Below are 16,614 nucleotides of genomic sequence, written 5' to 3' on the forward strand. Positions count from 1 at the left end.
ACATTCTATCGCCTCCAATATATCCAAATATTGTCATTCAACATGCAATCAACGTAAAAGTTATTATTTTCACACCAAGCCACTGGAGTCCCGTATGCATTTCACCCCAAAACACACCCCAGTGAGCAACGGCCACATTCCAAGCAGCGTGTGTCCAAGTGGTCGAGCGCCGGCCAGGACAACGCTTCACGCTCCGTCGGTGCTCAAACTTCACCTGACGCCTGGCCCGCGGCCTGGACTCGCTCCACGTCACTTCGTGGTTGTGTCGCCCGCCCCGCAACATGGTACACGTGCCCGTCCTCAGTATTTACTGAAGCCCACTCGTGTCCGGCGAAGCGGTGCGGGGCACACCTTCTGCGGGGTCTGCTTCCCAAGCAACAAATGGGCTCCAGGTCCAGAACCGGGCCTTGCCGCTTTGGTCTAGGGTCAGTCTCTGGAAGGCGCTCAATAAACGAACCGGCGACGGACACCGGGCCGACTTGGCTGTGGTAATGCTGCGCTCAGGCCTCCGGGCCGGAGCCTCCACGAAGACAACCAACTCACCTCCGCCTCCGCCTTCCGCCTCCGCGCCAGGAACGCGCTCACCTCCCAGCGTCGCGCTGTAATGACGTCACACGCCGCCTGGGCGGAGGCGGGACTTCCGGGCGCGCGGATCCACAACTTCCGGAGCGAGGCGGAAGAGCCTCTGGGCTCTACGCTGAGGAGTCCCGGGAGTGCTCTGGGGCCGCCCGGGTTACGGGAAAGGGCTGCCGGGGGCGGGCCGGCCACACTCGGAGTGTTGGGGCAGCGGACGTGAGGGATGAGGAGGGACCATGGCCAGCGACGGGGCCAGGAAGCAGTTCTGGAAGCGCAGCAACAGCAAGGTCCCGGGCAGGTGGGTGTGACAAGGAGCACCGGGTCGGGTCAGGGGTCAGAGGTCAGGTGGCTGAGTTGACCTGCCGGGCTGCGGGTGGAGACGGGGTCTAGGGAGGGGATTCCGTGGGGTCCCGGCGGTGCCAGTGGCCGCCCGGAGTGCGGGCTGGTCAGAAGGAGAGGCGCCGCCGGGGGCTGTCCGAAGCGCGGACTCGGAGGCTCCGGGGCATCCGGGCCGGGCGTTGGGCCGGCGCGAAGGGCCTCCCGCTCTGCTGGGCTGCGGCTCTGGCCTGGAGCCTGCAGGAGCGTTGGAGGCGCCCTGAGAATTCCCATCTTCCCACTTTCTGGCCCCAAAACCAACTCCAGAATTGTGTCAACGAACGCAGGAAACAAATTACAGTGAAAAAATTTAATATCTGGGTGCACCTTGGAAGTCGTACAGCTTCAAAGTCCTCTGTCGCTGGGCCCTGGGGATGGAGGGTGCTACCTGAGGCCCTGGGGAAGGAGCGTGCTACCTGGGGCCCTGGGGAAGGAGGGTGCTACCTGGGGCCCTGGGGATGGAGGGTGCTACCTGGGGCCCTGGGGAAGGAGGGTGCTACCTGGGGCCCTGGGGATGGAGGGTGCTACCTGGGGCCCTGGGGATGGAGGGTGCTACCTGAGGCCCTGGGGAAGGAGCGTGCTACCTGAGACCCTGGGGAAGGAGCGTGCTACCTGGGGCCCTGGGGAAGGAGCGTGCTACCTGGGGCCCTGGGGAAGGAGGGTGCTACCTGGGGCCCGGGGGAAGGAGGGTGCTACCTGGGGCCCGGGGGAAGGAGGGTGCTACCTGGGACCCTGGGGAAGGAGGGAGCTACCTGGGGCCCTGGGGAAGGAGGGTGCTACCTGGGAGATACCTCGGGTGAGATCAGCTATTGGTGGGAACTGGTCGGAGGCGAGCGCTTCAAGATTTCCAGTTTGTTCTATCCCGAGGCGAAAGCCTGCGATCTTGAAAATTAAGAATTGTGATATAAAATAAGTAGAATCCTCATGAGCACGGTGAAGTGTTCTGTGCGCCTTTGTTTCACAGTAGACCCCATCGTGTGAGTTTTAGAATCGTAAACTTTGGCACTCACTTCATCCAGTCAGAAAAGCTTGTTTTTCAGCGTCTTGGGGAGTTAGCCAGGAGTTACTGATGGCGCAGATACAGTGACTTGAAGGGAGCTATCAAAGGTGGCCAGAGTCCCTGTTTTACTCTGCCAGTGTTGACTGAACAATATGAGTTTTCATCAAAACCAATGTTAGGGTCCAAGATAAGGTGAAAATTCTGAAATAGTAGGGTATAGGAGGTCCTAGTGGTGACAGGGAAAAGGATCCCATGGCAGTATAACTTTTATATGTTGCTTTTAGGGCTTGAGGTTTTGGACCCTTTCATCTAAATTCTAGTTGTTGTTGTTGTTATTATTATTTTTTAAAAATATTTATTTTTTTAGTTGTAGTTGGACACAATACCTTTATTTCACTTATTTATTTTTATGTGGTGCTGAGGATCAAACCCAGGGTCTCACACATGCGAGGCCAGCGCTCTACCACTGAGCCATAACCCCAGCCCCTATTATTATTATTATTAGTGGTGCTGGGGATAGAACCCAAGTCTTCCTGCATGCTAGGCAAGCTCTCTGCTACTGGGCTACATCCAGGGCCCTCTAATTAGTTCTTAACAATCAAAGGAGAAGGAAGAATAATAGAGCTGTTGTGTAGTTAAAACAGTGAATAAACCTTTGGATTGAAGATGGTGTCTCTTGGTAGTTTGTCTTTGTACTGAGTTGAGTGGTGTCTTCTCTAAGTTCAAGTCTGTCTGGAACCTGTGAGTGTGAACTTTTTTTGGAAATGGGATCTTTGCAAAATTAACAAGTCTTGGATTTGGATTGGCTCTAATCCAAAGACCAGTGTCCTCATAAGAAAAGGGAAATTTGAACACAGACTCAGAGTCATAAGGAAGACGGACATAGAGGTTGGAGCCACATGTTTACAAGGCAATGAGAGCCAGGAATGGCTGGCAGCCACCAGAAGCTGGAAGTGCCTGAGAAGGATCCTCCCTTAGAGTTTCTTAGAGAGCATGGCCCTGCTGATACTTCAATTTCACGATTGTGGTCTCCATAACTGATAGTACATGTCTGTTATTTTAAGCCACTATATTTGTGGTGGCAGCCAAAGGAAACTAATATGGCCTCCAGTTTCTTTTGTGAAAGTGGCATTAGCCAGCCTTGGAGTTTGGTGCCATGCTGTGTCTTAGGCCCTTTTGAGAGCAGCTTCCAGTACAGTTACAGAGATGCAGTGGAGTTTTGAGAGTTGTCAGAGGCTGTTACTGAAGAGGGCAAGGCAAATTCAAGAAGTTGGGCCCAAAAGAGAGGCCTCTCCAGCCTCTGGGTTGCTTTCCATTCTATGGCCCTCACCTGTGACAGAATGGAACTCTCCATGAAGAAGAGTTGTTATGGTGTGTTTTTTCTATCAGTAGGTGGTGGTCACTGCCCACACAGGAGCTGCTAACCAGGCTCCTGTGGCTTTGCCAGTGGTTCCCATGATAATGAACCTCCAACAGGCAAACCCAGGAGGGAGACTACACCTACCATAGTATACCTGACTGTGGAGGGACCTGTACAGCACAACCCTTAAAGATGCCATGACATGTGGCTGATGTTTATCAAGCACTCAGGTCGACTGGTCCTGTTCTTGGTGTTTCATAAGTGTTATGTTTACCGTTATTTTGTAGTTTGTAAAACACATGCTTTGTCCTCTAGGCAACACTCACTGAGGCAGACTGGGTTAAAACCCGTTGGTCAATTCTCTTGCAATGTCATGCCACAGGTGGATGTTTTTGCATGACATCTAAGGCCCTTTATAACCTCATCACTACTCAAAATGTTTAGCCACATCTCCCACCCAGCCTCTCTTTGAACTTTGCCCTCAGCAGTGCTAATGGGCTTCTGGGTTCTTCGTTGTTCCATGCTGTTTAGTGCCTCTCGCTTTTGAGCTCTTGTGGTCTACCTGAATGTTCCTTCCCTCCCTTTGCTGGGCTTTCTTTTCTTACTTTTCAGAATTCACCTGCAGCATGCCTCTTTTTAAAGCTTTGCCTGTAGATGTGCAGCTTGAACTTTGGTATTCTTTTATGAGTTACCTTTTTCACCAGGCAGTGAATTCTGCAAGGTTAGGGAGTGTGCCTCATCTTACATTGTTAGTACTGAGAAATGGTGGTTCATCCAGACTCTTCCACATTGGTCTGAAGAGGTCAAGGTCATGTGCTGCATGAGAGTTGGTCTTATTGGTAAACCCTCTGTTCTGCGCACCCCCTGGTTTTTGGTTGTGTATTTGAGACTTTCTTTTTCACCTTAAATTTCTTTTCATCTTTTTTCTTTAGAAATTGCCTTTCTGGATGAGGCAGCCAAATGTGGTCTAGTAGAAAGACCTCTGAGTAGGAGTTGGGTGGGTTCTAGCCTTCTCTTTCTGTTATCTGTTTGACATTCACCATGTCTTGTCACGCTGAAGCCATTGGTTTCTGCATCCAAAATGTGAGGGGATTGTATTAGACCTGTGTGGCTATGGTGTCCAGGGGAAGGTTTGTTTGGTCTAGGTGGATTCTCTTTGATTAGAAAAGGAGAGGCCTCTAGGACTAGTTTTGAGAGTTTGATAAGTTATTTATCCAGTGTTTATTTGATCCATGCTTTATGCCTGGACTGGCTCCAGGTGTGATGGTTACATCAGTGAACAAAATAAGATCTGTGTTTTCACGGAACTCAACGATGTGGAAGAGCAGAGGATCAGTAACCACCAAGAGAGAGTTTCACTGTTGGGAGGTGATAACTACTGACAAAACTTGAGGTGGGAAAGGCGGGTAGGTAGCTCAGAGGCAGGTACAAGAGGGAGGGTTTCATGGTGATAAGGTGCTTGGGGACCTCCTCACTGAGAAAATGCCATTTGTGTAAAGATTTGCAGGAGGTGAGGGAAAGCCTCCTGGGCAGCTGAGAGAAGAGCAGTTCAGGCAGAGGGATGAGCAGGCACCAAGGTGCTGACCCAGCAGTGGGGCTGGGATATTTGAGGAGAGCAGCAAGTGGCCAGTGTGACTACAGCCAGTCTTGTGGTCACAGTGAAGGATAGATTGTTATGCATTCATTCTGAAGGGGTGAGGGGCCTATGGAGGCTTGAGCAGAGGTGTGGCATGGGCTGCCTTGGTGTAACAGGATTTCTTTGGCTGCTCCACTGAGACTGGAGGTATGAGTGGAGCAAGGGTAGAAGCCCTGGGACTAGGTAGGAAGCTCTAGCAAACCTCAGTCTCGATGGTGGGGAGAGGCAGAGGCATGTGGTCAGAGTCTGGAACTGTGGTCTCTGACTCTCTGAGGCCTGCTCTTTCTTGGGCTGTGGACTCGCTTGGTGCTCGAAGGCTGTTGCTTTCCACAGTTGCATTTGGAATTCCACCGCAAGGCAAACCCTGCGCGCTGGGTTCAGGAACACAGGCAGCCTTTCAGCGGGGGTGTGGTGTTTGCTGTTTTAGCACAACTCTGCTGACAGGAGCTAGGCTTGAGCCTGGCATGTGTGGCATGACATTTGTAAGGCCATGTGTCAAGAAAGGCCAGCTTGACTACAGCAAGTTCATGGTGCTTGGGACGCAGCTGGAGCAGAGGCAGGTCTGAGTGCCTGGTTCTGTCAGCTTCCACTGTTGGACCCAGGAGGAATCTGAGCAAATGGGATAGTCAGCTCAGCAGGCCAGTGTCTGTCACCAGCTGAAGGAGAGGTGTTGCTGGGGGATAATGAAGTCATTCAGATGTGGTAAACGCCTCTGAGGTCCCATCGGCTATGTTGAATGTAGGCAAGCAGACATGGCCCAAGGAGGCTAGAGGAGCAGGGGCAGCCAGCACAGAGGTACAAATGCTGGCTGGTGCGCCCTGGGAGGCAGCACTATGGGCACATTGGCAGAATAACAGGGTCCTGTGTGGATAGAATGGTCGTGTCCTCCCTGAGCACATCCTGCCTGAGATGAGGTCTGGAAGTGGAGAAGGAGCCAGGCTGCCTGAGAGTACTCTTGCAGGGAGGAGTGGCTGGGTTCAGGTGCCTGTGGCCGGAGGAGCTCCCACATTCACTGCTAAGCGGGATGTCACCGGTGCAGGTTCTGGGCCAGGGGATTGGCGTGTAGTGGAAAGACTCCCAGTCCTCCAAAAATATCTGCTTCTTCATTCCTGGAACTGTTTTGTTACATGACAGAGGGGAATTGAGGCTGCCAGTCAGCGGAGCCTGACACGAGGGGGTTGTGTGGATTGTTTAGTGGGCCCTATGTAACCATACAGATTCCTAAAAGTGGCCAGAGTGATTCGTGGTGATATGGACTTGGTCCAAAGTTGCTGGCCTTGCATGTGGAGGAGGGGGTCATGAACCAAGGAATGTGAGTATCTTTAGAAACTGGGAATGGCCTTCCACTGACAGTCAGGAGAATGGGGATCTTAGTCCTGCAACTGTAAGTGCCGCAGTCTGTCTGGGCACAAGATCACGAGCCACTCAAACAGGAACAAACTTTATTTTTGAAATAGCCGCCAATACCACGGCCAATACCACGTATGCGCCCGGGAAGATTCCTGATCCACACACGCGGCGTTCCGCTGATCTCCTCCCGGAACCCCAGAGCCAGTTCCTCCCCCGGAATTCCCTCCTACTGCACTTTCCCAACCAATGGGAACTCTCCAGGAGTCCCGCAGCAGGCCTAGATAAACAGCAGGAGTCCGGTATCCTTATGAATGTAATTTTTAACATAATCATATCATCTCAATGGCTAGCTGGCATCACCTTTCAATCAAAAATGCCATGCATCATATTAATTGGCTGTGGCTCTTAGCACTGTTTCTCACACTAGTCAGCATTTATTAGTCAGGATTTGTTAAGTAATTTTTGTCTTCATTTAAAATTAAAGAGCTCAGTGTGGTGATGCCGCTAATAATCCCAGCAACTCGGGAGCTAGAGACAGGAGGATCACAAGTTCAAGACCAGCTTCAGCAATGTGCTGGTCTGCTCTGTGCAGCCCCTTTTGGTGCCGTGGGGGTCCTGGAACAGTTGCTGGTGTTCCTGCTATCAGGAGAGTGAGGGGTAGAGGACCTGATCGTCACTGTGTTTGGGAGTAGGAATGACCTAGCACAGGGTTCACTTTTGAAGACTCCAGGGAGAGGTCTGTGCCGAGCGGTCCCAGGGCAGGTGCTCTGTGCTGTGCTCATGGTGTGGAGATGGAAGCCCAGAAGGACCAGGCTGTGGAGGACACCTCGTTCTAGTGATTGTTCAGCGCTTGCCTTGGGCCAATCTTTATAGCAGCTGCAGTGGGGAAGGGGCTCCCTGTCTTACAGATGAGGAAGCAGACTTGAAAGCTGAATCACTTGTTCAGAGTCATTCAGTTTGGGAGATAGCCTGGGCTTGAACCTAAGGAATCAGTGTCCACAGTTTGTGCTCTTGATGTCTTAGCACATGCCTTGTATCTGTGCCCTGCAGCCCTTTTTGCACATCTCTGAGGGGGTCCGAGGGTGGGGAGAACTCCCATAGGACTTGCTGGGCCCGCTGTCCTTGGAGCCTGCTGAGCTTAGCCAGAGGCTTGGCTTCTTAGCCAGAGGCCAGGGCCTGGAGACCTCTCTGGGGTTCTTCTGGGGCAAGGTGAGCAGCAGCTTCTAGGTTCAGCCTGGTGCCCTTTGCAGAGAGGGTAGAGGTGTCTGAGCCCTGAGGGACTGAGGAGGGAACGGGGCTCCTGCGTTCTTCCCATTTTGGGGGTGCCCTGCTAAGGGATACTTTGTTTTGAGTATGCCCAGCCTTCCTGTTCTCTCTTTCTGAAATGTCATTTCCTCTTTCCTGGGGAAATGTGTGGAGTTCCACCCCCAAGTGCTGAGGGTCATGACGAGGCACATAAAATTTGATGTGCTCAGCTGGTTAGAGAAGCTGTGGATTCCCTTACTGCAGTCAGAGCCAGAGCTGAGGATGCTGTTGGGGTGGGGCCTGGGTGCGGGCGGGGCCTGGCATTATGGGGGTTCTCTTCCATGACTGCCTGCCTCCCTGCTTGGGCAGCAGTGAGGAAGCTGAGCCTCTGCCCAAGGCCCATGCTCCTTGGAGATTGGGGCCTGCCTATGCTGGTCCACCTATCTGAGGCAGAGGCCTTTCTGGCTCCCTGGCCCACAGTGTGCCTGGGCACCTGAAAGCATTTGCTCTGTTCCACGTGTTTCTTCCCAGGTGTTCTTGCTTGTCTCAGGGTTTACCCTCCAGGGTTGGATTATAGAGGGATATTTTGGCCTGGCATGTGAGTAGGATTCCATCTTTTTCCTCAAGCACACTGTACCAGATGCCAGACCCGTGGTAGAGCTCCTCAATGTGCCACCAGCCGCAGTTGCTTCTCCCTGGTGTGCTTTTCTTGCTGCATTGATGGGAAATGGACTTATACCTGGAGATACAAACATGCTAGACCCTGTCCTCTGGATGAGTGATGAACCCTCAGCAGAGTGGGTTTGGGCATGGCACAGGTGGAGAGGCAGAGCAAAGGACTAGGTCTTGGAGAGGGGACAAGTCCCTCAGTGTCATTGTGCACTTCAGAGGCTGCTTGACCCGTGGCTTCTGTTGTCTTCACAGAATGTGTTGGCAGGTGGCCAGCCAGAAGGGGGTGGGCTTCCCTACAGATTGGCCCTGGGGGCAGGAAAAGGGAGCTGCTGCTTTGCTTCTTTCAGAATTGACGTGGAGTGGAATCTGGGAGGAAGAGTGATGAGGAGCATTAACCATAGTTTTATAGGTTTGACCATAGTTTCCTCCTCCTGTTGGGACCTCGGGACTTGCTTTTGGGGTGGGGAATAACATGTGCCCCCCTTCTGAGAGTCTGTCTGACACTCAGTGTCCTCAGGCGCATGATAATCCTTGTACAGTGACTGCTGCTTGATGTAGTGGTTCTTAAAGAAATGTTGGTGTGAGCTGGGGATGTGGCTCAAGTGGTAGTGGGCTTGCCTGGCATGTGCGGGGCGCTGGGTTCGATCCTCAGCACCACATTAAAAATAAAATAAAGATGTTGTGTCCACCAAAAACTACAAAATAAATATTAAAAAATTCTCTCTCTCTTAAAAAAAATAAAAGAAATGTTGGTGTGGTCCCTGTTTTGTTTTCTTTTTGAATTAATCCCTGTCTTGGTTAATTTTCCATAGCAAACCAGTCACCAGAGCCTTGGTGGTGTTTTGTGTGTCAGCCAGATGGGCTTTCCTAACCCATCATGACCTGGCTCTATTACAACTGATCAAGCACAAAAGCACAGGAACTTTTAAGAGATGTTATCTGGTAGTATCTATTATGAGGGATGTACTGTGTTTTTAGAAAAATTTCTTCAAAGAAAAAAAATCCCTAGTCATTCAAATGTTTACATTGTTTAAAAAAAAAAAAAAGACTAACCAAGCAGTCTCTGGATGCCCTCTGTGCACAGCAGGCCCTGGGGTGTGCAGAGGGGATGGGTCCCCTTGCTGAGGAGGTAGAGATGCCAGCTGGGACTTCTGCCCCAGGGGAGTTTGTGGTCAGCATGGCAGTGGGGGGACTAGGAACTCATGGCAGGGTGGGTGGGAAATATTATGAATGAGGTGACATGGTCTTTCCCTTTAGGCCCTTTTATTGGGCGTGGGAATATTGGCTGGGCAGGGCCTTCTTGGCCTTGGAAGGGTGTGAACCCAGGTGAGGTTGTAGAAAAGTCAGTAGCATGTTGCGATAGCTCCCTGAGAATAGAGGAGCCTGGAGTCAGTGACAAGGACAGGCTGTATGGCTGGCAGGCAGGGAGGGGTCAGTTGCTGAGAGTAGTGTGCTTGGGAGTTTAGACCGGAAGCTGTTTTATGTTTGCAGCTGGGGAAGATTCTGAGCAGGGACAGTCTGATTAGACCTCTTACTTCCATCTCTTGTGCTCTTGCTGTGTGCCAGACCAGGCTCACTCAGTCAAGGAGACAGGCCAGACTCATGTGGCCCAGGGAGGACAAGGCCAAACTGGAATCCAGGATGAGAGCCATGGCCATGGCCATGTGGAAGACCCGAGTGAGAGGAGGTGAGGGCCATGGCTGAGGGGAAGAGGACCAAAAGGGGATGAGGGCCATGGTCGAGGGAAGAGAGTAGGTAGAGGAGGTCGAGGGAAGAGAGTGGGTAGAGGAGGTGAGGGCCACAGGAACAGAGGGGAGGAGAGGGGTAGAGGAGGTGAGGGCCACAGGAACAGAGGGGAGGAGAGGGGTAGAGGAGGTGAGGGCCATGGCTGAGGAGAAGAGAGTGGTTAGAGGAGGTGAGGACCATGGTACAGTGGAAGAGAGTGAGGCCATGGCCCTGCTGCAGAGGGGACGAGAGAGAGCAGGGACGTTTAGGAGTGGGCAGTTCAGTTTATCCAGCGGTGATATTCTAGATTGACTGTGTGTCCTACAGTGAAGATGGTGATGTGACTGGGCTGGGTGTGTGCACGTCACCTAGAGAAGGACAGCAGAGCATGTGCATGCCTGGCAGGGAACCTGAGAAGTTTCGAGTTCTTTCCTAATGGCCATGGGGAGGCCTCGAAGGATTGTAGGCCAGCAAGTGATTTTTTCCCGTCTGGTACCGGAGGTCAGGGCTGAAGCCAGAGCTGGAGCAGCTGGGGGCTATTGCAGTTCTCTTGTGGAGGGAAGGTGAGCCTGGGTTTGGGCTGATGGAGGAAGTTCTGGGTGGTCTTGAAAGACATGGGCCCTGACTGTGGTGGGGTACTTCCTCTCCGGACACTGTGGCCCTTAGGCTTGTGCATTGCTGTTCACAGAGCTTGAGTTGTGAGAAAGTGGAAATGTGGTCAGGATGAGAGGAGATGGAATGATGGTCCAGGGCAGTGAGACTGTCGGAGTTCTGGTTGTCAGACCCTGGCCCAGGGAGAGCTAGGAGGCCACTGGGTGAAAGGAGTGCCAGGGGAAGGTGTTAGGCAGGATGAGCACTGTCTTGCCGCTGGAGGGCTGGTGGACAGTGCTGACATTGTCTGAGGTGGGCTTCTGTGAACAGGAGGAAGAGATAACACTCGTGGGGACCTCTTAATGTGGGCTGGTGAGTTAGTGGCTGAGTTAGCAGTGGTTCCATCTGGAGATCCTTGTTTGAGAATCATTTTCCTGGAGCTGGTCAGTGGTCAGGAGACTGGGGACTGGGCTTTAGGGGTAGAGCCTGTTGGTAACCCTGACAGGTTTGGCTCAGTAATTATCCAGGTCTCTGTGGACTCTGAGTGCTCTGGAGCTCCTGGCCCAGGGGGACTCCAGATTACTGGGAGCCTGAGGACAGGGGAAGTGTTATTGCCAGGTAAAGTGGTGTGGGTGTTAGTGGAGGGACGGTCCTGGGGCCACATCTATACTGCAATTGACTCCTTGAGGCACACTTGATTTTCAGATCATGCTGTGGGTAGAGGCGGCAGTGGGATTGTATAATGTTGGAATGATGTTTTTTTTTGGGTACATTTTCCCCCAAAGCCCTCTCAAGTTAATTTCCTTGGAAAAGTTACTTCTTATAAATCTGGGAAGCATCACTATGTGTTAGAATGAGCCAGATGGAAAATCAGTTGCTAATATAGTTCATAATTCAGGAAATTGCTGTTGAACCCAGAGGGGGCAGTGAGTAGTGACCACACTTGGGGCTGAGATGTTGCAGAGCCTGAACTGCAGTTGGCTGGATGATTTGCTTGTTTGTTTCATGTACCTGAAACTTGAAGGCATTTTATCGTATGTGGGACGTCAGTTCTCTTTCATTTGGTCATACCCAGAACACTCCATACCTTTTTTCTCTTAGTCTTCACTGTTTGACTCACCTCTGTCTTTACCAGCTGCTGTGGAATTTGCAAACACAAGCTGTCTAGACTGCACCTCCAGTATTGTTCTCCAGGGCAGCACCATGGTGCAGGGCTCCAAATTCAAGCCAGAAATCTCTCGAGAAGCGAGGGGTTCCTCCTGCTGTTCCCAGCTCAGTGGCAAGCACCCCGAGGCCAGGCTGTCACTCGTGTGCTGTCTTCCTTCTGGCACCAACACTGGGCGCGGCAGGGTGCAGTGCCTGCTGAGTGACTCTGTGAAGGTGTTATAGGAAACATATTCCATGGTGCTGTGCAAGGGAAGCCCATCCCCGGGAACTTGGCTGCCCACAGGAACTTCTCAGAAAGGATTGGGTTTTGATTTTTTTTTCCTTTTAAAATGTCCCTGTCTGAGATTCAGAGCCCTGTGTGGTATTGCTCTGGAGGCCTTTCTCTTCCTCATGGACGTTTCCCAACTGGCAGTGCCTGTCCTCTTGCAGACCCATCTCCCTGCAGGTGCCCTCCACTTCTGTGTGATGCCTTCCCACCCCGTTCTTGGTCCACTTCTTCCATTTACTATTGGTGGTGTTAAATGAAGTTTCCTTGTGTAAAAGGTAAATAAGCTTTGTCATGGACCCCAGGGACTGTCTGGGGAGGTCCTCTTCAGGGCACAGTGTCCTGGGTGTCTCTTTGCTGCCCTCCCTGACCTGTGCTTTGTTTGGATCAATCCCCTTTCACCTGGATGTGCCTGGGTAGGTCACAGGATTGGAACCTTCATTTGGTTTCATTCATTTGCTCTTCCACCTGAGAAGCCTCCTTCCTGGCAGCACCGTGGTGATCATGAGAAAGCAGGTGGAATGACCCCTGCTGTTGCTTGCTGGAACAGATCAGTCCTTAAGTTTCCGTTTTCTTAGTTGGCAGTGGTTCCATCTGGAGACCCTTGTTTGAGTTGTGAGAAAGTGGAAATGTGGTCAGGATGAGAGGAGATGGAACGATGGTCCAGGGCAGTGAGACTGTCGGAGTTCTGGTTGTCAGACCCTGGCCCAGGAAGAGCTAGGAGGCCACTGGGTGGAAGTGGTGCCAGGGGTGGTAAAGTTTCTGTCATTTTCATGTGAAGTATGCTGAAAACTTTTTCTTTTGTGGTGACACCATTAAAACTTTAGTTATTCAGTGTGGGGAGAGGTTTAGTGGGTGATACTGGTCAGCCAGGTGCTTGGTGTTGAGCAGCCTTCCTTGCCTGGCCTCTGCCTACATGGCCTCCTGATCTTCCTGGACTCAGTACATTCAGGGAGGACTCTGCCCCTCCCTTTCCTTCCCTCATCCATCACATCCATTCATATAGATACGTCCCTTACATACCAAGCAGTTCATCTGTTTGAAATGTTCAGTTTAGGTGTGTTCACAGTTATTTAATTGTTACCATAATCAATTTCAGAACAATTTATCACCATAGAAAGGAAGCCCTATACCTACTAGGAGTCACTCCCAGCCCCCTAAACCACTCATCTACTCTGTCTCTATGATTTACCTAAACTGGGTGTTTCATAGAAATGGGGTCATACCACATGTGTTGGCATAATATCCTCAAGGTTCTATGCTGTAGTATGCAGCAGGACAGGTGCTCCTGGCCTCCAGTGGGCTTATGTGCTAATGTTTGCACATTGTAAGTGGACAGAGTCCTTGGGGTGGATGTGTATTAACATTTTTGATCTCCCATCCTCCTGTCTTAGCTGCAGGGTGCACTGCAGAGCATCGTGGTCCCAGTGAACTTGGGCTGACCCTGCTCAGTGCTAAGGCGGGCATTTTATGTGCATGGCTAGCCTGGGAGATCAGAATTCACATTTGAAGTATGCTTTCTGTATATGTTACTTTCACACCATTGTTGTTGAAAAGTTGAAGTTGAATTGTCAGAAAGTGGGGACATTGACACTTAATTCCTTTTATGACCTAATATTCCACTGTGTGGTTAGGCCATGTTTTGTTTACCCATTCTTCAGCTAGTAGACTTTGGGCTTTTCCACATTTTGTTGCTTATGAATAGTGTTACAGGAGTTTTTCTGTGGACATGTGTCCCTTCTCTGGGGCATGTTCCTCGGAGGGGAGCTGTGGTGACTGTTCAGCTTTGAGGAGCTGCCAGGCTCTTTCCCATGTTCACTCTTGCTGGTGGCCACCATGCCAGGGCTCCCATTTTTCTGCATTCTTGAGGTGGTACTTGCCTCATCAATTAAATTTTTGCCATCCTGCCTGGGTGAAGTGATGTCTCATTGTGGCTTTGATTTGCAGTTCTCTTATGGCTAATGAGGTTGCAGATGTTTTGGTAGGTTTCTATGTCCAAGGTGAAATGAGTGGAGACAGACTTTTCAGGATCACATTACTGGGGAATCCTTCCTGTTCTTACCCTTCTGAATAGACAGGACGGTGCTCCAGTAGTGTGATATCTGCTGCCCCTGCACCTCACCTCCCAGGACCAGGTCATCTTGACATTCAAAGAGGCTCCACAGTCTGAAAATTATACACAGTGCTCAGGTGTCCCTGTTCCAGCAGGAGGAGGTGGACATCACACACGTGCACTGGGTGCTGTTGTATTCCTGGGCCAGTTTCCTTTCCTTCATCCTGGGTGATTGTTATTCTGAATCACATATTTTTACTACTTATATGTGTGTTCAAAAGTGATATCTACTATTTTACATTTAGAACCTTTTTTAAAAATTATATTTATTTATTCTACTTAGTTGTACATGACAGCAGAATGCATTTCAATTTATTGTACACAAATGAAGTGCAACATTTCAATTCTCTGGTAGAACTTTTTTTTTTTTTTGGTATTGGGGAATGAACTCAGGTCTTCACTATGTGAGGTGTGTATTCTATCACTGAGCTACACCCCAACACCCTCCCCCCTTTTTAAAAAATTTTGAGATAGGGTCTTGCTAAGCTGCCCAGGCTAGTCTCAAACCTGAGATCCTTCTGTCCGAGCCTCTGGAGTAGCTGAGATTATAGGTGTGAGTCACTGTGCCTGGCTTAAATTTTTTTTTTTTTAAATAAAGGATTGATTCTCTCTCTCTCTGTGTTAATACATACAGATATGCATATATATATATATATATATATATATGTGTGTGTGTATATATATGTGTGTGTGTGTGTGTGTGTGTTCCTTTTCAGTGTTTATAAATTTATCAATATCTATTCTGTTAGGTCTGATTCATATTTGTTGCAGCTAATATTCTATTATATGTAGTTATACCATTTTGTTTATTCATTCTTCAATTTATAATGGACATCTGAATTTTTCTCAAAAAATTTTTTTTTTCTTTTTAATATTGCATACTTTGCTGAATCTGTCTCCTGTACGCGTACGAGGATTTTTCTAGGCTTGTGAACCAGGAAGTGATGTTATATCATGTGGATCTGCTTTTCACGAAGAATCGCTGAGGTTCTCTTTAAGACTGTAGAATGCTGCAGAATTGGAAAGCAGTATGATTTATGTAAAAATATTATTAGTTAATGTTTTGAAGAAAGATTTCATTATCTGAATGAAATAGATGGCTTACTTGCCACTTCTTTTCAAATAACTTTGATGGAAGTCTGTTTTTCTTTTTAGCTATGCAAGACCAAATAAAAATTCAACTTTAATAAGATGAAATGAGGTTCCTTTGGTCTGAGCTTGAACTTTGTTGGAGTTTTTTCCGCCCAGTAAACACAGGTGGCTGCCTATGAGGAATTAATGAGTTCTGGCTCTGCTGGAAGGAAAAGCCTGCTGTCTCTGGTGCCGCCACAGAGGCTTTTGTGAAGATGACAAGCAAACAGTGCCCTGTGGGCCAGGCTGCCTGCTAGTTTTCAACCCTGTGAATGCACTGGGAGTAACAGGAGGAGCGTGAGGAGGAGCGAAGACAGCAGGCTGATCGTGGTAAATGCGGCCTCACAGGCTACTTCATGCTGTTCACCACATGTTACCTGGTTATCTCATTTCACACCTGTTGTTTTCTTTTGTGTGTGTGTGATCCCTAGCCCTTTTTATTTTTATTTTGACACAGGCTCTCACTAAATTACTGAGGGTCTCACTATGTGGCCCAGGCTGGCCTTGGACTGTGCAAGGCCCTAGGTTCAATCTCTAGGACCACAAAAAAGAAAGCAAACTAATAAACAACAACAAAACCTACCAGCTGGTGTTAGAGCTGGAACTTGAACATGGGCCTTTTGATTCTTAAACCTGGAAGCTCTCTGCCAATGTCACAGAGACCTCTGAGGAATTTTAGGAAAAAGACACGATGGATGTGTTGTACTTGATCTAAACAGACAATGTGCCTTAAAAAAATAATCTGTCTATCTATGTGTAATTTTTTGGAATATGGCAAATGTTTGATTCTACTCATAGACTCTGTGGTCAGAAAGTCTGATAGGGCACAGTGGGGACTGCTGCTCTGTCCATGGTGTCCTGGGTATCACTGGGAGCACTTGAACCGGGGACTGGATAGGGGGCTGGGTCACTGGTCTGGCGGTGGATTGGGTTGTCAGCAGGAGCCCCAGCTAGTGCTGTCAGTGGTCTGGGACACCTCTGGGTGCTCCTCAAGCTGGTGGGGTTTCCTCATGATGCTGGTTGGTTTCTGAGAGAGAACCCAGGCAGCCGGGGACAGTTGCATTGCCTTTTTCTTTCTTTCTTTTTTTTGGTCCTGGGGATTGAACTCAGGGGCAATCGATCCCTGAGCCACACCCCCAACCCTATTTTGTATTTTATTTAGAGACAGGGTCTCATTGAATTGCTTAGTGCCTTGCTTTTGTTGAGGCTAGCTTTGAACTTGCCATCCTCCTGTCTCAGCCTCCTGAGCCGCTGGGATTACAGGTGTGTGCCACTGTGCTTGGCTTGCATTGCCTTTTAAAAAGTGACAGCGTCTTCATTGAGAGGTTCAGCTGGAACACAGGTCACCTGTTTAAATTCACACACAATGGCATTCGCCATTTAAATTTGTAATTCAGTGGTTTTTAGT

At 49.8% G+C, this 16,614-nt stretch overlaps 1 protein-coding gene across 3 annotated transcripts in view; it reads left to right on the plus strand.

Annotated features, from left to right (window-relative positions):
* The first annotated feature begins 673 nt into the window (after window positions 1–673).
* The window catches only part of Tbc1d22a (TBC1 domain family member 22A), a 324,253-nt gene continuing 308,312 nt past the window's right edge, over window positions 674–16,614 (plus strand). For all 3 annotated transcript variants that reach the window (XM_076853389.2, XM_076853391.2, XM_076853390.2), the window contains exon 1: window positions 674–874. In XM_076853389.2, coding sequence (XP_076709504.2) covers window positions 813–874 — 62 coding nt within the window. In that variant the 5' untranslated portion in view covers window positions 674–812. The remainder of the gene's footprint in view (window positions 875–16,614) is intronic.

Source organism: Callospermophilus lateralis, chromosome 4 (genome assembly GCF_048772815.1).
Source record: "Callospermophilus lateralis isolate mCalLat2 chromosome 4, mCalLat2.hap1, whole genome shotgun sequence".
NCBI classification, from domain to species: domain Eukaryota; kingdom Metazoa; phylum Chordata; class Mammalia; order Rodentia; family Sciuridae; genus Callospermophilus; species Callospermophilus lateralis.